Genomic DNA, 18,106 nt, shown 5'->3' with positions numbered 1-18,106 from the left:
GAGTACACCTGTGCGATTTATGTTCAACAATTTTCTGAATTTCGCACGAGAGCAAAAGAATAATCAGTGCGATTTTCGATGTACGATTTCCAAAATTATCCTGGTAAAAGTAAAATTCGCGCATGGAAAGGCAACATCGAAATGGAGTTACGTTCTTTCGTGAAGAAAACTAAGAATTTTAAGATGTTTTGAATGGAGTAAAATATCATGAAGGACTTCAAGTATTAGAGGGGGTACCTCAGTGGTGAAAAACCAAGGGTCAGGTCAAGAGGAAGGCAGTAGGCAGAATCAAATAAAAGCCGTGGCGGATGATTGATACAGATTAAATTAGGGATGTGAAAATGTGTCCAGAAATCGTCATGATAAATTGAGAGAAGATTAGAGGACTCATCGGTCGTCCGAGTTATTTAAACTCTGGCGGACAATACGGGAACTAATGAGCGACGTCCTTGAAATGTGTTAGTTGCTAGATTGAATGATGGCTTATAAGTGACTAGGCGCATTTTTCTAAGAAAATGAGCTGACAGGTCTTTGAACTTGCCATCAGAGCGCACTGTCTCGGCACAGCACTAGCAACAGTCGAATCATTTTCATCTTCTCCAACATCCCTGTCTGTATAAATAGTTGTACACAAATAGTTGGCAATCCTACCGTCCAAGCATCGCTCCGCATTCATGCTTATTTTCTCAAGGTAAATAAATGTGCCCACTTATCAACGCTCTGCAGTTATTCTGCTCTCTATTAGCAGTACAGCACGAATAACTTAATGCATTCGATCGATTTTACCCTGCAACGGTGACTCTATAAGTCATCGCCCAGTGGCGTGGCATGCTTTGCGATACATCGATTCATCTGCCATTTAAACCTATGTCAAAGGATCGATTAACAAGGTGTTGACGACGAACACCTTAATAATCGATTCTTTATCACGGCTTCAAATGAGGAAATATCGATCATTCACGCCTCCTATCGCTTTGCCACTGTCATCGCCGACCACATTTCCGCGCTCGCGTACCGCCCGCATGCTCTGTCCTTCCCTGAGTCTCTTTGACTGTTCATAAATTTCTGACGTATTTCTGCATTCTCCAGAGTTGGTATTTCTGTACGGAGTCTTGTCAAAACACGGTCGTAAACAAGCGGTATTTCTCCTCCCACCTGCGCAAAAATCTACGAAAAAGAACATCCCTGTTTGTAGTTAGAGAACAGACCATAAGAAATAAAGATATTCTCTGTCTATGGTAATATTCCATAACCGGAGCAAAGATAAGCTCTATAGGTTTTTAAGTCAATTTTTCCGCTCATTAGATTAAAATATTGAAGTAATTTGAATTCCACTCCGTCTCCACTTCCACTTCCATCTCCGTATCTTGAAACCAAATACTGTCTTTTTGCCCCTCTCTGTATTTTCATTCAACTGTATTGAGAAATGAGGTTAAATATGGAATCCAATCAATATTTTGGCACTTTTTGGTTAAAAGAAACAAGCTATGTCATAACGAAGTGTGATTTCAACAAAAATTTCTATAAAAAATGAAAAAATAAAGTATCTACTAGCGCAGTAAGATAAAAACTTCGACCTCAAAAACTACTTCTGTTGGAAAAATCAGTGTGAACAGTTACATGGGATTCTTTCGCCCAATTACAGTCAGCACCAGTGGCGAGACGTGAATGATCGATTATTATCGATATTTCCCCATTTGAAGCTATGATAAAGAGTCGATTATTCAGCTGTTCGTTGCGAAACGAACACCCTGTTCATCGATCCTTTTCCATAGGTTCAAATGGCAAATCAGACGATGTTTCGTAAAGCACGCCACGCCACTGATCAGCACACCCCTTCCTTGACATGAATTTTTTTTTCCTCCTCGGTAAACATTATAGACATAGGCACCTCTCAAAACCCAAAAGTAAAGGGACTACAGGCTGCAGTCTATAGTCCCTAAATTTTCATGTAATGTGCCAATTATGATAACTAGGAGTGTACATTATTGAGTAGATGCGCCAAAACTAACTCGTGTTGGAACTTTGTCATGTTTCAGTGCTAGTTATTCTTCTCCAAGTTATACGACGATGACCACGGTAAGTAACTCACATCACTCGCACCAACAACAACAAGAACAACAGCGGCGGGAAGAGCAGCAGCGGCAGCAACAGCATCAGCAGCAACAACATCAACAGTTCATGCAGCAGATGCAGCAGCAGCAGCAGCAGCAGCAACAACAGCAATACCACTATATGACAATGGGGCCCGCCTCGTACGGAAGCCACGGAAGGTCGGCGCAGGGTAGTAGTCCAGTAGTTAATTCAGTAGTGAAAAATGAATTCGGCGAGATGCAGCCACCTTGTCCTGCCGAACAAAACACAACCACTAGTGATGATAGTGACGATAGTACACCTCATGCTCAAATGGTAAGTACCGTCTCCGTCTCTTCAGTTCATTTCTCCAGAGCAGAGGCGGATCCAGCAATTTGGCAACACCGAATTTCCTCCATTTAAACCTATGCTAAATGTTCAATTCTTTTCGTGGCACCTGGACCTGGCTCCTCCAAGAATCGATACTTTCCCATAGGTTTAAATGGAGAAAAGACAATGTCGCCAATTCGCTTGATCCGTCAATTCTCCAAAGCTAATTTAAGAGGAATCGCCCTTCAAGTAACGGATCTGCAACCCTTTGACAGCTGTGTTCGAACGTTCCCCAGTCAAAGTCTAGGGATTGATTCACGAAATAATGAGACCAGACCAACCATGAAGACTAGACTCAATGTGATGACAGTAATTTGAACAGTACTGCGAGACGTTGCATACCCGTCGTTTTGAAGGGGATTCTAACGATTTCTGGGTTGTTTCTTGACAAACATACATTTACTACGGAGAAAAAAATCGAAATAAGTTTCTTACGTTCCCTGCCACTCTCCTTGCTTCCAAAAATAAATTGTTTCCATTCCACTAAATGCCACCTACATTGGTCACACCGGGCTCTTTTTCCAGTTGGTGGGCATTAACTGCGAGGCCTTTTCCCTTTCACGTTCCTTCCTTACCCCATTGGAACTTTTAAGGGTTCAGGAGTACGTTAAGAGAGTGGTCGATGAACAGCACGAAAGAAGGTGGGGGGGGGGGGGGAGCTCGGATGAGAGGAAGAGAGGGCGAGGATGTTACATGAAAATTCTCCAACTTCTATCTAAAGCTCGTAAGAAACGCTCCAGTTGAAATGAAGCAACTGCTTCCAGCTTGTCGAGTAGGTTGAGCCCGTACCGCCGCACCGTGCCAAGGAAGAACGCCGTAAGAGCCTTCAGAAGTTGCCAAATTTCCTCCGATAAAATATGAATTTTCAAAGAAATCTGTTAATTTTTCTCCCTTGAATTTTTCAAAAAAATCAATCGCAGTCAGATCTAAATTATCTGAAAATTCCAAAATAAAATATTCATATTACTCCTCGAAAATGAATATTTTATCGGAGGAAATTTGGCAACGTCTGAAGTCTCGTTCGGTGTTCTTCCTTGGCATGACAGCGTAGTGAAGAGAGGACCAAGTTGGTACCTTTACCGAACCTGTGCTGCCGTGCTAAGGAAAAACGCCGTATATGAGCTTTCGGATATTGCCAAATTTCCCTCGACAAATCACGAATTTTCGGAAAAGTTTGTGTATATTTCTCCACCGATTTTTCAGACGATTTTGTCTGCTTTTTAATCCAAAACATGTAAAAATTTCAAGAGAAAACAGACATATCTTTTTGCAAAACAAATGCTTGCTCAGGGAAAATTTGGTAACATTTAAATGTTGAATCAGCGTTTCTTCTTAGCAGGGCGCTACGCTGTCGTGATAAGAGAGAGCATGAGCATTTAGGCGTTGCCATATTTCCCTCCTTAAAAACGACTTTAATGGGAAAATCGTGAATATTCGTCCTACTATTTTTCAGACAATTTTGTTTTCAATTGAATCTAAAATATCTGAATATTTCTTCGAAAAGTATGCATAACTCTCTTCAAAAACACATGTTTTATTCGGGGAAATTTGGCAACGCTCAAATGTTCATACGGCGTTCTTCCTTAGGAGGGCACTATGTGTCCGCGTCCGTCGTCGGTATATTTTACGATGCGAGTAGGTACAGTGACTCGGTCCCACTCGCCCGATGATTTTCTTTTTACGACGTCATTTCGTACTGTTTATATTCGCAGAAGTCATTATTGGTCAATTAGAATTTCTATTGCAGGATGTTAGGTATTCTGTGGGATAACCATTCATAAATTATGTAGTCAAGTACGTGTGTTCCAAACTACCTCTTCCGCTGCGCGGAATCTAACGGTGCATTTTTAATACAAAACTCTCCTCTTCCTGATAATTACGCTCGAAAACTCACTTTGTTGCCCCGCCGTGAGGTCTCTCTCCAAGTTAACTTCACCATTTCGTAGTCCGGATTTATCTCCATATTATTGAGATTTTTCGAGGAACGGAAATGATCTTTTCTCAAAACGCTCGCGTACCGCGAGTCGAGGGTTCTACTTCTCTTACAGGTGCAGTGGCGTAGCGTGAATTGCGATATATCGATTGTTATGCCATTTAAACCTATGGTAAAGAATCGATTATTAAGGTGTTCGCTGCGAATACCCTGTTTATCGATCCTTTTCCGTAGGTTTAAATGGCGTATCAATCGATATATCGCAATTCACGCCACGCCACTGTACAGGTGATACTTGAATGATACGATCAGAGCCGGGTTTAGGCACAGCTGAGGCGTGAATGATCGATTATCGATATTATTCCCATTTGGAGATGTGGTAAAGAATCGATTATGAAGGTGTTCGTTGCCAACTCCCTGATTATCGATCCTTTTCTATAGGTTTTAATGGCAGATCAATCGATGTATCGCAAAGCACACCACGCCACTTGGTTTAGGATCAGGCCCCCCTCCCCCCCCCCCCTCCGAGGTCTGAAATCGAATTTTTATGTTAGAGGGCTTGAAGGAGAGCCCCTAAAATTTTCCGATCTTAATTCTTCCTTCAATTCAATTTTGAGCATATTTATTGAAGCTTAACTTTTAGAGGAAAATACAAAGTTTAGGCTAATGAATTTTCTGTGATAGACATTTCGTCCAATGAAGTGTGCGAATTGATTTAATTTTGTAGACTGTAAAAATACGCTTTATTCTTTAGAGAAGCAGTCATTTTTGACAAAGAAATGTTGAAGAAACCACCGATGGTAAAGAATTTCAAGTTTAAAAAAAAATGTATCTTACAAAAAAGGGGGATTGGTGTGAGCCGTCATAGGGCCAAAGTTATTTAGGGATATAGGGAATATGGATACCGAAGCTTTTTCACTCTTCCTTTGTTTTGCAGATAATTGAGTAATCGTTGATTTCTTGTCTTTTTTTTCTCACTATCACTCCATATTAACTTGAGTTTGAAAATGAGTTACTCTAATTACATACCTATTTAAAAATACGGATCTGAAAATTTAAACCGAATTCCGCCTCATAAATTATGGTGGGTCATTTTCCTCCCAAGAAATGAGAACAACATCTGAGATTTGACTGGTTATTTTAGGAAGTATTTGCGGTATACACGAGACAATTTTCTTCTTTTTTTTCGGGGGGGGGGGGGGGGAGGGGCAAACACGCGATAAAGGAGGGACGGCGGAGTGCGGAGGTCCTAAAAATGAAGTGGGTTTTGAATGAGTTAGAGTAAACTATTGAGATTAAACTGCAGGAAAGAAGTATGAGAGAATTATTTACGTTGAACAATGAGAGTTGCATGACCTCCATTTCAGGAACTAACTGCTTATTAGAGAGAATCGAGATTTGCTTCGAGTTTCGAATAACGGTCCCGGGTTCTCTACGATAATGTACTTATAAAACTTTGAGCTCTCTTCTTCTATTTGTTTCGTTTCGTTTTGCCTCCATCTTTAATCATTCTACCCACTTACATTAATTCCTCCTCTTCCCCTCTTCCTCCTGCCTCCTACCTCCGCCGCTCTCCCCGCCCCTCGCTCCGTTCTCAATCTCGCTCTGCATCTCTCCTTCTCTTTCCATCTTTAAATTACCAACCGTAATTAATGCATGATTGAATGCGCTGTACGTCCTACTAGATCCCGTGCAGGAACCGAAAAGTCTTCATTTTCTCCAATTTTCCAGTCTTTTTCCCCTTCGACTCTCCGGTTTCTTTTCAGTGGCGTGGCGTTCTTTGCGATATATCGATTGATACGCCATTTAAACCTATGAAAAAGGATCGATAAACAGGATGTTCGCAGCGAACACCTTAGTAATCGATTCTTTAACATTGGTTTAAATGGCAAATCAATCGATATATCGCAAAACACGCCACGCCAGTGTTACTTTTCTAGTTGAGTTTATTCGCTCCAGTCTCGATCCACCTGGAAAAAATCGTCGGCCGAACTACCCGATGACGTAGTCTGAATTGGTATTAAGGAAGAAAAAACATACATTCTTGTTGGAGCACGCAACTAGCATACTGCCGTGCTAAGGAAGAACGCCGTATGAGCCTTTTGACGTTGCCAAGTTTTTTTCGGTAAAATTTTTTAGACAGTTTCGCACGCTATGTAATCTATAATATCTGACAATTTCGAGGAAAAATAAGGATAACTTTCCTAAAAAAAATACATGTTTTATCCGGAGAAATTTTCAAGTCTACCTAAAAAATCACATCAACTAATGACTATTACCCATAATCATTATAAATTACCCTTAAACCACTCAGCGTAACAAACAAACTGATCCGTGCCTTCAAAATCCATCCGCGTTTTTGAGCCGCTAACAAGCTAACAGTCCTCAGTTGCTAACCGTGAGTGGCCAGAGCTTCTTTCGTTATTGTTCCCCCCCCCCCCCCCCCCTTTTCCTTTTCGAAGAAGAGACAAGCCTTGGATAAATAAACAAGATGAGAATACTCAGAAACTCATGTTGCATGGCTGAAACTATTCGTGAGAGAAAGCTGATCTGTGTACGAAAAAAATTAGTTCAAAATATTCATTTCAAGCTGTTTCGAAGGTTCTTGAACAATGGTGAAGCGTGAATGATCGATTATCGATATTTCCTCATGATTTTGAAGCTGTGGTATAATATATCGATTAATAAAGTGTTCGTTGCAAATGCTCTTGGTATCGATATTTTTCCATCGGTTTAAGTTGCTGATCAATCGATGTATCGCTAAGCACGCCACGCCACTATCCTTAAGGTCACCTCTCTAACACCTACTCTGCCGTGCTGAGGAAGAACGTCGTATGGACTTTCGAGAGTTGCCAAATTTCCCCCGATAGAACATATATTTTGAGGAGAATTTTGAATATTTTTCCTTGAAATTTTCCGAAGTTTTAGATCAAATTACAAACAAAATTATCTGAAAAATTGGTAGACAAATATTAAACATTTTCCTGAAAATTAGTGATTTGCCAGGGGAAATTTGGCAACGCCTGAAGGTTCATACGGCGTTTTTCCTTAGCACGGCAGTATTTTCAACCATTGATGTGCGGTATCATTCCCAGAAGATGTCGTAACTCTATTCTCGGAGAGAAGTAAAATACCCGGCTCCTCTATGATGTGATTAACAGCACCTGGTGAGATGTGCCGAGCAGATTTTGAGATAAAACACCTTGCTTTAAACTGGTGCAGTAACCCAGAAACCACCCTTTTCTCTTTTCATCCTTGATATGAATATTTAGGATCCTCATAATTTCAACTATCAAAAACTCCAGTGGAACTTTTCCCTTTTGGCGAGGGCAAATAATGAAACCTGGAGGTAATGCGGAATTCACGTAAATATAAAGTTAGGAGGGATACGCAAAGAAGTTGGTGAGCCAAAATGGCTTTTACATATTGTGTGTAGGTACCTTAGCCGAGTTGCCTCTTTCCAGTTTGATGCGACTCGCTTCGGCTCAACGGGCAGAAGAATTTACATTCTGAAGCTAACATCAAGCTTATTTCTGTAAAATAACTATGTAATTTTTTGTATGCACAGCCAGTAAAATTTAAGAGGAGTTCTAACCAAAATCGGGTTCGCGCATAAAAAAAATTAAACTCGATTTTGCGTGGTTTTGAGCCTCAGCCAGCGCCTCATTTCCTCCAGCTGATATAAATTCTTTGATGCTGTGTTTAAATTCAAAGAGGGTTAGGAGAGGGTGTATCACGTCGTCATTTTTAGGCATTCTTGATGTTAAATACGAGAAATGGTTGTAAAATCTTATTCTGATGGCATTAAAAAGTTTATCGCATAGGGTTTTCTCATCGCTCTCATCCGGAAAAAAAAATTGTGCTGTGGTTCTAGCAATCCGTATTGAGTGAAATCGTTGAATTCTACGATACCTACCTATGGAATGACTCCTCTAACGTAATGTTCACCTTTGTCGTGCTCGTGGTGTCGTTTTTGAGGCGGGAAGCTCGAAAAAACGCAAATTTCTCAGGCAAATTGTGAAGTACGAAGTGCATTTCAACTTTACTGATGCGCTTATCTTTATTTTTGAGACGCTTTCTACGAGTAACAACTCTTATTTCTGCTCTAGCAAAAGTTTGCAACTGACCAATTCTGCCGTGCTAAGGAAGAACGCCGTATGAACATTCGAGAGTTGCCAAATTCCCTTTGATAAAATGTTAATTTCTGAGGAAAGTTATCAATGTTTCTCTTCAAAATTTTCAGAATCTGTACGTGAGATTGCGAACAAAATTATCTGAAACATTGAAACTAAAATACTCATAAGTTTACCAGGAAATTCGCGTTGTATGAAAGGAGATTTGGCAACGCCTAAAGGCTCGTACGGCGTTCTTCCTTATAGTACGGCAGCGTTGTGTACCCACCGCGGGGTCTACCAGAAGCACGGCGCATTTCCCGGATAATGGGACTTGTGTGTTATATTCGGATCGTGTCAGTGGGTCTTTGGGCGTTGCGGGAAGGAATGATGGATGTGTGCGTGGGTAGAAATCAGCTTGGTCAGATGCGGATATCGAGACGTAACGGAGGAAAGCGGGAGCGGAAACTGACGCAAACAAACGAAAGAACAAGTCACAGAGCCAGCTGAAGAGTTTTCCTCCCGTAGCCAGGAAGAAGCACGTATCGACCTGGGGGGCTCCAAGGAGCTTAGGCGGTTTTCACCCAGGAGGGCTGTTTTTCCGAGCACGGGGGAGGGGGGGCAGGCGCCGCGCTGGCTCCAGAGTCCACGGTCCGCGTCGTGTTCCGCCAAGTCAAAGAGCGTTTTCGGGCCATTATATCACATCTGAACACCAACAGATCGGTTATACCTTCCAGTTCGACTCTTGCGTAATTCTCGGCTCCAAAGTAAACGGATTGATAAGTAGTGACACTTCACTTTTTTTTGCCGATTTTTTTTCTTCTCTCTCCGGCTCAGCATCGCGCGCCATTACGATTGCGCAATCCCTGAAATCCGATTGATGTAAATTGCAGATCCAATTCAATTTTTGCTCTTTTTTTTTCTCGGAAACGTCAATCTGTGGAAATCAGCTACCATAACTCGTTCTACCGGCAACCAGTTCCGTTCTTTCATCTGCTTCTACTGCCTTCCGCGCTTCCTTGCTTTAATCCCGTACCGTCCCGATCCTTAAACTCGACCAATTCACGGCCCGAAAATTTGACCAGATTAGGCAGAATGGGATTTTAAAAATGCGAAATCAGTATGGTGAATTATTAAATAGATAACTTTGCCAAAGCGTATAGGGGAGTTAATTCTGTGCCATTTCGTCGTTTCCCCCACGAAAGAACGTAACTACATTTCGATGTTGCCAAATTTCGAAAATTGCAATTTTAGCTGTAGAATCTTCAGAACATTTAATTCACTGAAAATTTCCCTGATTTTTCATCTGATCTCATGTAAATATCAGAAAAAATGTGGACCAAGATTACACAAGTGCATTCACAAGTATATACTACTTTTTTATTAAGTATTTTATTCTTGTTTTCTGCCTCCCCTTTTTTGCAATGTTATCGTTGTCACGAGCTGCTCTGAGTGAAAATTTTGTATCCATGAAAAATTCTAGTATAGTAAACGTCTCAAAAAGTGTAAATTTTAATTTCCAAGTTCTATTTAAGGAGCGTATCCTTTATATGTCAAGTAGTTTATCGCTTGAATTCGTACCCAATTTTCGCAAACAAGATAGGATTACAAGGCTGGAAAGCAATGAGCTCTAGGCATTTGATTTATAATCATCAAAATGAAAAGAAATGGACAAATTTCAAAAATGTAAGCATTTGCAGAGAGTGGGAGAGTCGAAGTAGTTGTAAAATAATTGAACGCGACATTTTTCACCTTCCAAATCAACACCGTCCCGCAGTGAAAATCAGAAAAAGAGTAGAAGCGGAAAAAACTATTACCACTCTCGCATACAAAATACATGAACGGTAGTATACACGTCCACCCAACGCTCTGAACTTTCGTTCGTCCTGGATCCATTCGTGAACCCACCCTTATTTCCACCTGTTTTCCGCCCTATCGATTGGGTTTTTTCATCCTTCATTATTATAGAGATATTCCCCGTGTCCGTTTCAAGATAATGCCTTCATACATACTGCCATTGAGCCGTTAACTCAGTTTTATGTGTGTTACCTATAATAGAAGTCAATCGAGATAAAAGCATAATGCCAACTCCAGCCTCATCTTATTTCTCCCGTCCCGTCCCCAGGCGAAACATTATTGTTTTATTATTGATTCGATATTGTTCCGCGCCTTTTATTGCTCTGGATTTCGAAACATCCAGCCACTTACATAAAATCTGACTGAATTTCGTTACGGCGAAAATGCATGCTAAATGAACCTTTGTGTAATGTCTTTTTATTCAGATGTTACGTCATTCGTGAACTTGATGCCGGGAATAACCTTTTCTCTTCTCTGCAGGCACGCTTTTTTGCCAACCTCCTCAAATACCTCTTTCGTGCCCTCCATTTTATTCGGAAAGAATATGTTGGGAAAAATTATCCTTTGTTGGGGAACTTTGCTAAACTTTCTTTCCCTCTGGATCCATAATAGCACTCTCTCTCTCTCTTCTCTCCCCACCCCCCTCATGAGCCCTTTGTACAGTTTACGTGATTGATAGTAGCTTTTTAACAGCAGCAGCAACAACAACAGCAACTTTAGATTAAATGCAGGCACTTCGATCAAAAGTTTTATCCCGAAACAACAATCCAAATCATGCGTGAAGAGCTTGATAGCAAGATATGAGATGCACGTCTAAGAATCAATCTATTCGCAAAATCATCCATTTTTTGGGAAGTTGGTTGTAAAGTGGGTAGTATCCTTTTACTGGAGCTATCTTCGGAAATATACAGCAATTTTTTTTTTAAATTGTATTCCCTATTTTACAGGTGTTCTCTTTACCCTCTATATCTATTATGTTGTCTCTAAAATCGTAACTTTCTTGCGGTCTTCATATAAGTTTTAACACTGTTGCTGTATTTTGAATAATTTTTCATGGCCTTTTTTACTCTTTTGTTTAACAGATAGCCGGAATGAAAAGGCCATCGCCCGAACCTGTAGACAATGGATTAGGTAAAATTCAAAAAGTTAAACCAAAATCTCAAAAAAAGAAAAAGAAACGGGATCCTAATGAGCCCACCAAGTAAGTACTCATACTTTTTTTTTTGTTATTGTAGAAAAGTAAACTGTTGATTGATCCAAAAAAATATTATCTTATGGCCATCGTTTTCCTCGTTACGCCTAATTTTACTTAATAGAAATGCAATAGCGTTGGAAGGGGAGTTTATCTCAAAGAGACAATATTCAAATCTGAGTGTGCGAAAAGAATAATCAAAAGAAGGAGAAAACAGGAATATGATAAGCCGTAAATTACCTCCAGCGGGCCGATCGTTGAAATTGATAGACAAAGCGATAGACAATTAAAGAAGACATAACGTGTATAAAGCGATCCTACTGGTTGAAATGGGTGGTTCCTATAGACTAAGGGAGAAAATGGTGGACTAACTATTGGGTCTCTCGTGGGTTGCCGATAGTTAGTCTATTAGGTACCTACGTCCTTTGTCTATTGCAACCACCCACTTCCACCAATAGGATCCCTCCATATTTCTTTTGTCTTCTGTGTCTATAGCTTTGTCTATCAATTTCAATAATCGGCCCGCTGAAGCTGAACCGGGCCTTTGTGTCGGATAACATAGGTATGGGGGGAAAAAACCACGTGTTTCAAGTCCTTTAAATATTGTCGAAAAGTGATAAGAGGCTGCATTGATGATAATCGTGTAGTTAGAAAGCATCAAATCATATATAGTCGTAGGTATATAATTTACGATGGCACGAAGAGTGCAATTTTACATCGAATCCGTTTATCATAAGATGTTTCCGTGAATTACAAACACTAACTGCGAATTATTATGGTGTCTTATATTTATTTATATTGAAAGTCGTCTCATAAATGTTTTAATTCAAAGTAACTCATCATTCATCTGCTTCTATTAATTTGTATCGATAAAATTACTAATTCTGCCTTTTTTTCTCAGACCTGTTTCAGCATATGCTTTATTTTTCCGGGATACACAAGCTGCAATAAAAGGTCAAAACCCAAACGCAAGTTTTGGTGAAGTTTCTAAAATAGTAGCATCAATGTGGGACTCGCTTGATGCAGAACATAAAAATGTAAGTTATCCGGTTGATTCTTGTCGAAAATTTAAGGCTAGGGAGTAGTTAACGCCTGTTTCTGTTGAAATAAAAAATGTAAGCATTCAGAAGTGAAGTAACAAGGCAGTATTATGATGGGAATTCAAACCAACTTTTTATCTTCTTTTTTTATGCATGGATCCAGCTGGCACACTCATAAGTGCGTGTATAAATTTCAGTGACCTTAGTTGAGTTTGATGCGGGTAGGCATCTAAACTAACTCTCTGGTAAAGCGAATGGTATCACTGGGATTTGAAGGCGCTCCACACCGGGATCATGCCTCTAAGGTTCTCCACCAGCGATTAAGAATATGGACCTCCAGCGGAACATTTTTTTGATCAAGTCCTTCGTTTTTCGTCGGAATTTGCTAGTTGTTGAGGGAATTTTGCTGTTCTAGAGGGATCATTTTGTCAATTCGAATGAGATTGATGGAATTTCAAATAAAATCTCGGCCTCCACAATTTGGTCGTCACTGCCCTCTCCCATAATGCATCGGAAGAGCTAGCGAGTTGGCAACGTTGCGTTCTCTCCATTTAAGCCTATCGAAATGAATCGATTCTCGGAGAGGCCAGATGATACGACGAGAATCGATTGTTTAACACAGGTTTAAATGAGAAAAGCATTGTTGTCAATTTTCTGGATCCGCCTATGCCGTGACCCAGCGGAACTGTAAGTACATGCCAATATATTTTTTGAGGAGAAAACAGCACCAAGCGCCGAGTGTAAGGAATGCCCCATGAATAATTTTAAAACTGTTTTTCGCAGCTCCTATGTATTTTGATGACTTTGATTATTGTGTTTCAGGTCTATAAAAAGAAAACGGAAGCGGCGAAAAAAGATTATCTGAAGGCTTTAGCTGCTTATCGAGCAAGTTTAGTTTCAAAGGTGAGTAAAATGATACCTCAAGTCTTCAAGTTATGCGAACAGAAAAAGAAAAGAGGATGCGTAGAGAAGCTCTAAATTTGACTCTTCTTTACTATCCAACCTCACCAATTTTTTCCCATTTTAGTATATCCTCAACCACTGTGTGCTCATCGGCTGAAAGATGAAAACAATCATAGATTCATACCTGGAGCTCTAGAGATTTATGCGTTTTTTTCCAAGAAATTATCGAGGGAGGAGAACACTTCGGTTTCTCTTCAGGGAATGAGTTCCTAAAATTAAGGGAAAATCAGGGAATTTCTGACGTGCTGAAGAAAAACGCCGTATTCAGACGTTGATTTCCATATATAAGGAACGAATTGAATGGGCATATTGTGAATACTTTTCTTCAACATTTTTAGACATTTTTTTGCGCAATTTAATCTAAACTATTTGAACATTTCAAGGAAAATATGCATAACTTTCCTAAAAAATTCATGTTCTATCCAGCGAAATTTGGCAACTCTCGAATGTTTATACGGCGTTTTTCCTCAGCACGGCAGTATGAAGGTCAGGAATTCTGGACACCATGGACTGACCTTAAAAATTGATATTCTGAGCGAAGAATTGAGTCCAAGGACTGAGCTAAACATTTGTATTCTTAGTGAGGAATAGAGTCTGAGGACTGAGCTTAAAAATCAATTTTTTGAGTGAGGAATAGAATCTAATAAGGACTGAGCTGAAAAATTGATTTTTTGAGTGAGGAATAGAGTCTAAAGATTGAGCTTAAAAATTGATTTTTTGAGTGAGGAATAGAATCTAAGGACTGAGCTTAAAAATTGATTTTTTGAGTGAGGAATAGAATCTAATAAGGACTGAGCTTAAAAATTGATTTTTTGAGTGAGGAATAGAGTCTGAGGACTGAGCTTGAAAATTGATTTTTTGAGTGAGGAATAGAGTCTGAGGACTGAGCTTAAAAATTGATTTTTTGAGTGAGGAATAGAATCTAAGGACTGAGCTTAAAAATTGATTTTTTGAGTGAGGAATAGAATCTAAGGACTGAGCTTGAAAATTGATTTTTTGAGCGAGGAATAGAGTCTAAGGACTGAGCTTAAAAATGGATTCTTGGAGTGTGGAAAAAAGTTGTAGGAAAGGGCGAGAAATTTGCCTTGTGTGAGAAGAGTAAAGAGTGTGGATTTTGCGTGATTTGCAGGGAGCAAATGAAGCGGATAATATGTACTCAGCGGGTGGCTACGGAGGTTACGGCGGCGGTTACAGCAGTTACTCGCCCCCGACGGGACTCCCCTCGCCGCCCATGTCGAACCCGATGTCACCGCACCAGCTCCCCCCGCCCGGCCCCCCCGGCCCCGCCGCCGGACCCCCCGGACCTCCCGGCTCCATGGCCTCGGCTAAAAAACAACCACTCATTATGTCAGATAACCGAGGCAACGTCCAAACACAACAGGTAACATCTTTTTACACTCCCCCCACTTTCTTCTCCGCTTCCGTGTACTTTTAAATACTCCTGTCTTTGCGCCTCTCCTTTTTTCCCGCCCCTCGCTCTCCGGATTTAGTTTTTCCTCCTCTCCCGCCCTTCGATGGTCACCCGCCTTTCCGCACCCCTTCTTTTTTCCAACCTGTTACAGCTCTCGGGCTTATCCACCCTTCTTTCCGTCCCTCTCCTCTTCGTTTGCATGAATGGATGTGGACCTGGTTTTTAACACCCAACACTTGTTTTTTGGCTCTTTAATTACTTCTAAGACACGTGCCGGGAAAGATAAGCTCACTCAAAAATTGTTCTGGCCCGTACTGTGAGCTGCGAGCCGATTATTGAAACTGATAGACAAAGACGACAAAAGGGATTTGGAGGAGTCTATAGGAGGTAGTACTGGACTAACTAACGGCAACCCACCAAAGACCCGACAGTTAGTCCTTCATTTTCTTCCTTAGCCTACAGAAACCAACCATGTCAACCAATAGGATCCCTCCATACTCCCTTTGTCTTCTTTGTCTATCGCTTTGTCTATCAGTTTCAGTAATCGGCCCGCTGCCAAGAAATTATCGTAGTTTCGTCGTTCCCGTCACGAAAGAGCGGAACAACATTTCAATGTTACCAAATTTCTCCTCGCAAATTGAATTTTTACCAGGAGAATCTGTGAAATTTCTAATCGAAAATTTCACTGATTTTGCCCTTGATCTCACGCAAAAATCAAAAGCAAACTTGGATAAGAATTGCGTAGTATTTTTATAAACAGGTGAATTGTTTGAGCCAATTTTTCAATCATGAAATGGAGTTACGTTCCTTCGTCTGGGAAACGACGGCATGTTGGGAAATATACTGCCGTGCTCAGGAAGAACGCCGTATGAGCCTTTAGATGTTGCCAAACCTCATTTGACAAAACTTGAATTTTCTGGAAAATTCGTGCATACCTTCCCTCCAAATTCTCATGGAATTACGTTCGTAATTTGATCTGTAGTGCCAGTAAGTTTTAATGAAAAATACGCATAACTATCCTCGAAAATAAGTATTTTCTGAGTGTAAATTTGGCAACATTTGAATGTTCATACGGCGTTTTTTCTTCGCACGACAGTATAGACTGCTACGTTACCATACGTCGTTGTAGGCTTAATTCTTCTCTACACGTTTGGAGGAACAAGATTCCACCCAATTTTTTTAAAAACTTGAAGCACGAACGTGTGAGTATTGAATAAAAACATGTGATGGGTCCACAAGACGCCATATTGCCTAGGTAGTTAGTAATGTCAGTATGAGTTCTATACGATAATTTGTTCCGGGCGCTATCGTATTTCTTCCATGCCTACTCTACTTAACTTTCCGAAAATTAACGAGTTAGGAATAACTCCTTGCCGACCTCCATTCCCCTTCTAGTACCAGACCTCCAAGTCGCTTTTATAGCCGAAACTTTGTAAACTGATAGCGAGTCGTAAGTGAATATTCAACTTTTTCAGAGCCATCGAGTTTTCTTCAACTTCATAGGACAAAATCAATATTCAGTCGCTCCAATGAAAACCTTGAACAAACTTCGTTCCCTCGTCACGCCCTGTTTACGAATCATGAAATGAGTGAGATTCAGTGGCGAGGCGTGAATGATCGATTCTCGATATTTTCCCATTTTAAGCCGTGGTGAAGAATCGATTATTTAGGTTTATCCATCTTTTCCCATAGGTTTTAATGGCAGATTAATCGATATATCGCAAAGCACGCCACGCCACCAGTGGAATTGCCGAGATGCCCGCTCAAAAATAAGTAAACGTTCAGCCGCGTGTAAGAGTTATTTCCAAAATATTATTTTTTTCAAGGTCTTTCAATCCGACGTTAATGTTTGCCGCTGAAAAGATCGTTAATATTCCTCGGCAGTCCATCCTTGATTTTGAGTAGGCATCGCAGCATGAACTAGAAACTAGAAGTGATTATGCACTCACGTCAACCTTAAGCTAAATTAATAAGAAAAATTAATTAAAGTTTTTATATCTCGTCTATCATTTATACTACGCACAACCTTCCTTGCCTGGCCCACGTTGTTTTTATCTCTCCCCTCCTCCTCCTCCTCCTCCCCATTTCTCTCCCCACCTGTATGCCAATGAACAGTTTTGCAATAAGTAGTTGTTCAATCGGACTTACTGGATCAAAATTGAAACAAATAAACGTTGCATCATCCAGTTATGATTTCGCTCAAAATATGACTCCTTGTTTTGAAATTATTTTAGATTTAAGCTTGATTTATTAGGTTAGCTGCCGTGATTCGTGAATGCCCTCTTCTCTCTCTCTCTCTCCAGCAATTGGAGAGCGAAAATTCAAAACATGGTAAGCGCCACCAGGTGTTTCTGAGATAAAGATTTTTTCCATACGCGAGAGGCTTGAATTCATGTATCAATACTCGTGGATATCTTGATTAAGAGTTTATTTCAGTAATTTTCCTCGAACAAATCATGTTGCACGCGAAATTCTAATAAGAACAAACATATCATAATGCCTAAATTCGCACCTTTCAGTTTGAGAACGCTTTAAGTTCTATTGATATAAGCTGGAGAAATAGTGTGTACAAATTCAGTAGTGGGGCGCCTTCAATTCGAGTGATACTTTCAGCTTCACCGGAGAGTTAGTTTAGTTGCGTGACCTAACTGAGCACAGCCTGACTCCGTTGCGATCGGTTCCCGAGGTTTTTGACCGATCTGGATTATAAAACTGGGGCGTGTTCAAGTAGTGCAACGACGACATTTCTCGCGCGAGTTTGTTCTTCATGAAATTTCGGTCTAGACACATATATTATAATGCTTGAATTCGCACCTTTCAGTTTGAGAACGCTTTAAGTTCTATTGATGGAAGCTGGAGAAATAGTGTGTTAAATTTTAGTAGTGGGGCGCCTTCAATTCGAGTGATACTTTCAGCTTCACCGGAGAGTTAGTTTAGTTGCGTGACCTAACTGAGCACAGCTTGACTCCTTTGCGATCGGTTCCCGAGGTTTTTGACCGATCAGGATTATAAAACTGGGGCGTGCTCAATCAGTACAACGACAATTCCTCTCGCGTCACTTGTTCCTCGCGAAATTGTAGCTCAGACGCATGTATCAGAATGCTCATATTCGTACCTTGTCTACTGGTACAGTAT

At 40.5% G+C, this 18,106-nt stretch overlaps 1 protein-coding gene across 5 annotated transcripts in view; it reads left to right on the top strand.

Annotated features, from left to right (window-relative positions):
- LOC109038954 (uncharacterized) overlaps positions 1-18,106 on the top strand; it is a 228,798-nt gene that overhangs the window by 202,447 nt on the left and 8,245 nt on the right. For all 5 annotated transcript variants that reach the window (XR_002009658.2, XM_019054234.2, XM_019054239.2 and 2 more), the window contains 5 exons: positions 2,040-2,409; positions 11,448-11,566; positions 12,459-12,594; positions 13,420-13,500; positions 14,690-14,941. Coding sequence is in view for 4 of the 5 variants with exons in the window: in XM_019054234.2 (XP_018909779.2) it covers positions 2,040-2,409; positions 11,448-11,566; positions 12,459-12,594; positions 13,420-13,500; positions 14,690-14,941 (958 nt within the window). In the remaining variant the exon portion in view is untranslated. The remainder of the gene's footprint in view (positions 1-2,039; positions 2,410-11,447; positions 11,567-12,458; positions 12,595-13,419; positions 13,501-14,689; positions 14,942-18,106) is intronic.

This window comes from Bemisia tabaci, chromosome 1 (genome assembly GCF_918797505.1).
Source record: "Bemisia tabaci chromosome 1, PGI_BMITA_v3".
Classification (NCBI taxonomy): domain Eukaryota; kingdom Metazoa; phylum Arthropoda; class Insecta; order Hemiptera; family Aleyrodidae; genus Bemisia; species Bemisia tabaci.
Note: the sequence above shows the minus strand (reverse complement) of the source record. Positions and strands in the feature narration are given on the sequence as shown.